Source organism: Priapulus caudatus, unplaced genomic scaffold (genome assembly GCF_000485595.1).
Source record: "Priapulus caudatus unplaced genomic scaffold, Priapulus_caudatus-5.0.1 Scaffold635, whole genome shotgun sequence".
Classification (NCBI taxonomy): Eukaryota; Metazoa; Priapulida; class Priapulimorpha; order Priapulimorphida; family Priapulidae; genus Priapulus; species Priapulus caudatus.
The window spans coordinates 63,973-71,002 of record NW_014577696.1 but is presented as its reverse complement, the minus strand read 5'-3'; the positions used below and the strand labels follow the sequence as shown (position 1 = coordinate 71,002).

The 7,030-nt window shown below is 45.5% G+C and overlaps 1 protein-coding gene across 1 annotated transcript in view; it reads left to right on the top strand.

Moving 5' to 3' along the window:
* The window catches only part of LOC106812329 (triple functional domain protein-like), a 61,096-nt gene that overhangs the window by 20,478 nt on the left and 33,588 nt on the right, over positions 1–7,030 (top strand). Inside the window, 5 exon segments of the mRNA XM_014816172.1 lie at positions 1,469–1,660; positions 2,662–2,793; positions 4,026–4,259; positions 5,392–5,514; positions 6,064–6,255. Of these exon segments, the coding sequence (XP_014671658.1) occupies positions 1,469–1,660; positions 2,662–2,793; positions 4,026–4,259; positions 5,392–5,514; positions 6,064–6,255 (873 nt within the window).

Below are 7,030 nucleotides of genomic sequence, written 5' to 3'. Positions count from 1 at the left end.
CGGAGGTGGCGGGAGAGGAGAGGACGAGAAGAGAGAGAGGAGAGACTGAGATGAGGCGATCGGTAATGAAGAGTGAGAGCGGAGAGAGAAGAGAGCGCGGATGAGGGAGAGAGAGAGACGAGAGAGATGGAAGGAGAGACGAGAAGGAAGAGACGAGACGAGAGGAAGCGGAGACGGAGTGAGAACGACGTGTCAGATGGAGAGGAGAGAATGAGAGGAAGAAGAGACGAGGAGAGCGAGAGAAGAGAAGCTATTACACCGCAGAGGGGAGAGATGCGCTACATGTACCACCGAGCTCTGGCAGAGAGACAGGATGGAAGAGGCCAGAGAAAGAGAGAGAGAGGCGGAACGGAGAGAGAGAGAGGCGCAGAGAGAGAGGAGAGAGGAGACTGAGCCGAGATGAGCGGGAGAGAGAGAGAGGGAGAGAGAGACGAGGGATAGAGAGAGAGAGAGAGAGAGAGAGCCCCCCGATGAGAGAGAGATGAGACGCATGAGAGAGAGAGAGCAGAGAGAGAGAGAGAGATTAGAGGAGAGAAGAGAGAGTAGCAGAGAGAGAGAGAGATGCAGGAGCAGAGAGGCAGAGAGAGAGAGAAGAGGAGAGAGAGAGAGAGAGAGAGAGGAGAAAGAGAAGGAGCAAGGAGAGAGAGCGAGAGATGAGAGTGATAGAGCTGAGGAGTGAGATGGAGAGTGAGAGTCGGAGAGATAGAGAGCGAGAGAGAGAGGAGAGAGAGAGAGAGAGAGAGAGAGAGAAGAAGCGAGGAAAGACAAGACAAAGAAAGAGAAAAACAATGAGCGGAGTGAGTGTGAGCGAGCTAGAGAGAAGGGAGAGATGAAGAGCTGAAGGGAAGAGAGAGCGGGAGACTAGGGAGAGAGCAGAGAGAGAGAGAGAGCAGAGAGAGAGAGAGTGATTGCAGCGCGACGAGAGAGAGTGTGTCGAGCGAGAGAGAGAGGACGAGAAGAGACGAGCTGCGAAGGGAAGAGAGAGCAAGAGCGAGGAGCGAAAGAGAAAGAATGAGAGAGACAACGAGGGAGAGCGAACGCGGCGATGGGAGGATGCTCTTGATTCGTTTGCCAGTCAGTTTAGCATCAGAACACCTGCCGTCAGGTGAGCGCTGTCGCTCTGCGGCACTTGTTGAAATTTCTGAGAACAGGGCCACTGAATTCTTGCATACTGTGCATACAGGCATAATGCATACAGTATTACGAAATACAATAATAAGTCCGGAAATTATATATTAGACACTGATCTAACTGCAATCGGTGTCATGTGATTATAGGACATTTGTAGCGAGCGTTTCTACGTGTGTGCATTCGTGCGTGCGTGTACACAAACATTCGTGCGTGCATGATGGCATGCGTGCGTGTGTATGCTCGTGCGTGCATGCGAATGGCTAAGGCTCTTTGCTTGCGTGTGCAGAACGTGTGTGGATGCGTGCATCCTTCTAAGACACTTCGCTTGCGTGTGCAGAACGTGTACGTGAATATTAACCGCATCATGACGGTGGCAACGCGGCTCATCGAAGCCGGACACTACGCCGTGCACCAGATCAAGGTGATCGCCGGCAAGCTCGACCGCGAGTGGAAGACGTTCGCCGCCTCGATCGATGACCGTAGCACCGTGCTCACGATGTCCGTCATGTTCCACAAGAAGGCCGAGCATGTGAGCGTCGTCGCTAACGCAGCGCGAAAACGATATGTACAGTCAAACGTGTGTTAGCGGCCACCTGTCTGGAGAGGCCAGTGTTGACGATTCTCCTGGGTGGCAGTTATAGAGTGAAAGCATTGCTATAGAATGGCCACCTGTCCATAAAGGCCACTTTTGCCAGTTTCCCTTGAATGGCGGTTATATACAGGTTTGGCTGTATGTGGTAATCATATCTATTGTTGATTCACAGTGGCTCCAGAAGTACGAGCGTTCCTGAAGGTACAGATTCATCACCAGCTAAAAACAATGTCAAACCTGTATGTAACTGTCAGTCAAGACAAAACTATAAAAGCATCTTTTAAAAACGCGTCAGTTATGTCGAGTTGGTGTCACCGTGTGACTGTCATTCAAGGGCAACCCCAGAAGTATCCATAATAGGCAGCTGTCTGTTCTATAGAGGTGTCTGCTGAGACTGATACGTTCATTCATAATTATTTTTCCAGTCCTAGCTCAGCTAGCGTAGTAAAATCGCACTCCAGTGTGCTGACTTAGGCATCTTAGTCAGTAATATGTAAGAGTTGAGATTTACCGTTATCGCCAACAAATTCGGCAACAATTCGGCAACAAATATCGGCAACAATTGATTAGGGACATCATGATTAGTGGTGGTGCAGGTAGAATAGGAGATAGAACAGGAGATATTAGCAAAGTAGGAGAGCTTGAAACAAAGCAGGGTGTATTTAGGGGTTGGGCAGAGTCAAACAAAGGCTATTTAATGGGGGAATTCAGTAAAATAAAGAGTATGTAGTGACGGTGTGGGGAGCGAAATAGGAAGTGCATGCAGATATATTACTTAACTAGGGGGTTTCTAGAAAACTTACATGAAAATGGCAAGGATGTCATGGAATTGCATAGCATAACAAAAAGGATTCAGTTATATTTGCATTGCTGCAAAATCTGCTGTCTGTGTTACGTAGGTTCATCAGTAACTATGCCCATTGCTTGTCTATTTCCAGTACCTGACCAACATTAACCACTGGTTGTCACAGTGTCATTGTGATGAGCTATCAAGTGACGTCAGCAATCTGGAAGCAATGATTCACCAACATCAGAGCTTCTACGAGGAAGTCACTCAGTGCTACACTGAGGTAAATCAGTTACAGCCAGTACAAGGGTGTGAGCTGACATATCTGTGAAGAGTTTGGCTAACTATCGCTCATGATTTGCCCCAAAAGTGTACATTGTATTTTTTATCCCATAAAATGAATTGTTGCATTTTGAGGAGCATGCATTGCATTTATGATATTCATGAGGTTTTAACACGAGGGTTTGTTAATATGGAATGATTATGCTTTAGTGATAGACACTTACCAATATTCGATTAATTGTAACTACTAATATAGACCATCATTAACACACACAGATACAGACATATATATACACATATATATATACATATATATATATATATATATATATATATATATAATTTATATATATATATATCCACATGAATTAATAATTTAGAATAATTGAATGCTTGTAACAGTGCCTGTTTACATACTTCATGTCTACCCTAAACTAATATCTAACGTAATTATTAAAACCGATTGCAGTGTTTAGTAGTCCATGAATCTATGTTTACTAATGCTCTATTGAGGTTGTGCGCTGTAAGAGTCGGTCCTTCATGAATCTCTGTGTCTCACAGCATCCTGGACCTCCTCTTTACCGGGCGATGGGGGGGAATGAGGGGGGGGGAGCGGTCTTGCATGTGCATGTTGCGCGGCTTGTCTAATCTGCATGCCGTGTGTCGCGTTGTTCGCAGGCTAACCACTACTCGCGCAAGCTGATGCAGATGCTGCGGTTGCTCGTGCGCGCCTGCTGCAGCCCTCCATCGTCGAGTACGGACAGCTCGCCTGACCACGTACGCGAGTAGTTTATGTCGGCACAGCGGCCCTAGTTCTCAGCTTCTCGCTGTGATATGCTGTCAGGCGGACAGTTGCAGTCTGTCTGTCGTTAGATTTTGAAAGTTTTTACAGTTCAGCGAAATTGTTTGTTTTCGCTGATTTAAATAATAATTTAATATTTGAGGTCAAAATTATGCTATTTACATGTCGTGAATGTAAATACGTTTGTATTGCATAGAGTGTGTGAATTCTATGTTAGTATATTTTTGTGTATTTCACATAGTTTCCTATATTTTGGTACGTCAAATTGCTCCATTGCTTTACATTTTATACATTTCTGTGAAATTTGATTACGCAAACCACAACCGCGCACGTGCGTCCCTCTATCTGTGCATCCGTCGCAGCTGCAGGTACACGCCCGTGTGATCTGACAACGCGCACGTGCATTTACTCCTACCGCATCCCTGTTGCAGACGTGCTCGGACGGGAAGCTGCTGCTGGAGTCGCTGCAGCATCCGCTGCGTCACGCATCGTCGTCGGCGATGTCGGCTGCCGCGCAGGACTACACGAATTCGGCGACGCACGTGCTTGACGTGCTGCACGAGATCATCTCGCGGCATCGGCAGTACGAGCACCACTGGCAGATTAAGAAGGTGAAGCTGCATCAGAAGTTGGGATTGTGCCTTTTCAAGCAAGATGTGCAGCAGGTGAGCACTTGTCATTCAGTGTCAAGTAGGAGTGTAACGATACAATTTGTTTTGGTTCGGTTCATTCGGTTCGGTTATTTTCAGTAGTAAAAGATTAAAAATGCTGAGAAGATGGGGAAATTTTCCCTCCATTTTGAATAACAATAATAATACATCATAATATTATACATTTATTGTGTTATTCATTGGCCAAAAGACAATAAAGTAATACAGTTCAAGGATAATAGTCATAATACTATTCATTAACGTGATCTACCTGACCAAAATAGACTATTAGACTAGTAATCTCACGCATTGTCACCCCGCACACGCTGAGAATAGTGCGAGGGACGGGGCTTCTTGGCATAAGTGCTGACTGCTGAGCTGTTTGCTCGCCGTGTGCGCCCCCCTAACTGAGAGTGGGTTGAATGTATTTCCCGGAACCGAACCGAGAACCGAAACGAAAAAAACAAAACGAAAACCGAACTGAACGGGATGTTCCGCGATACAGTTGAATCGCGGTTAATCGTTACACCCCTAGTGTCAAGTGTCGCACCCCGAGTATACGTGTGTGTGGGTGGGTGGTTGGTGTGGTGGTGGTGGTGGTGGGGGAGGGGGGGGGTGGTAGATAATAGCCCATAGGTCAAGATTACAGCTTGTATTAGCTTATTTCACAAGGGAATCTTAAACAGCAATCTTAAAACTGGAAAAGAACAGGAATCAGAAACTAGATATCGTACTCACCGAATTGAAATTGACTTGGATCGATCTTACATGGGAATCAGTAACTAGAGTTGTTCTCGTGTTCTCGTGTTCTAATGTTCTCGTTAAATTGAAATCCACTCGCATTGATCTCATGTGGTAATCGGAGACTAGCGCTAACACCCACTCTCTTCGGTAACCTGGACATTCACCTTGAGCCTTGACTCTAAATCAAATAAAGACTTTGGAAAACAACTAGTTGGTTACAATTAAAAATTGCAGATGATATTTTCTGGCTAGGTAGGTAGGCATGAAAACTCTGTACACATAGTGTGATTATCATTTATTATATATCATATTATTATATACCTGCGCAAGTTTAATAATTAACAAGTGGAAATTTGTGTGAACAAAAGTTTAACTATCGAAATATACGTTTTCTTAAATTCAGGTGCTAGACTGGCTGGAGAATCATGGTGAGGTGTTTCTACTGAAAAACATGGGTATAGGCAAGTCACTACAGCGTGCAAAGGCACTGCAGAAGAGTCATGAACATTTTGAAAATGTTGCTCAGGTGATTACTAATGTAAAAGCTAGTGTATCAGTAGCTGCTGTTTATTTTGCTATTTAAGCGATCACTTGTCAAGGCTTGACATTTGTTTAATCTTTTTGTTGCATAGACCCAAAGAGAGCAGTAAATTTGGTGTCCAGATGTGTTTGTTCATTTTTTATCAGTATTCTGGTTGCTACTGGTTATAGTGACTGTACAAAACAATCTGTTCAGCGATTATTACTACTGTAGCATCTTAAGTCAGGGTAACTGACATGGTACCCAATCATGATAGCAGAACCGCACTGTTATTACATTTTGTGCTATTTATTAATTTATGTTAATTACAAATTATATGCTTAAATATAATGTCGTGCACGTCTGTGTGACATAATCACACGTCTCGTAAAAACAAGATCTCCTCTCCTCCTCCCCCTCTCTATCTCTCTCTCCCCCTTTCACTCTCTCGCTCTCTCTATCTCTCTCTCTCTCTCTCTCTCTCTCTCTCTCTCTCTCTCTCACTATATATACATATATATATATATCTGTCGTTTATGCTCGCTATGTGAGCAGAACACGTTCACAAATGCGGATAAGCTGCTGCAAGCGGCGGAGGAGCTTGCGCAGACCGGTGAGTGCGATCCGGACGAGATCTACGCGGTCGCGCACGAGCTGGAGAGCCAGATACAGAGCTTCCTCGCGCGCGTCGAGCAGCGACGCATCCTGCTCGAGATGTCCGTCTCCTTCCACACGCACACCAAGGAGGTAAGCTTGTGTTAGTTAGTTAGTTAGTTAGTTAGTTAGTTAGTTAGTTAGTTAGTTAGTTAGTTAGTTAGTTAGGAGTAAGTTATAGTGTAGTGCAGATGCACACGTATGCACACGCACACCAAGGAGGTAAGCTCTTAGTGTAGTTCCGATTGTGTAACACATGCATGCACGCACACACATGCACACACGCACACCAAGGAGGGGCGCTCTTAGTGTAGTGCCGATTGTGTGACGCGTGCATGCACACATGCACACACACACACACACACCCTAAGTAGGTGAGTTTTTCATGTAGTGCTGACAGTGTAACGTGCACGCACACATGCACACCAAGGAAATGAGCACTTAGTGTAGTGCTGACAGTGTAAGGAACCTACATGCACGCACACGCGCACACCAAGGAAGTGAGCTCTTAGTGTAGTGCTGACAGTGTAAGGAACCTACATGCACGCACACATGCACACCAAGGAAATGAGCACTTAGTGTAGTGCTGACAGTGTAAGGAACCTACATGCACGCACACGCGCACACCAAGGAAATGAGCACTTAGTGTAGTGCTGACAGTGTAAGGAACCTACATGCACGCACACGCGCACACCAAAGAGGTGAGCTATTGATGTTATATATACACGCACACGCACAGACACAGACACAGACACAGACACAGACACAGACACAGACACAGGCACACAGACACACAGACACACACACACACACACACACACACACACACACACAGACACAACACACACAGACACACACACACGCACAG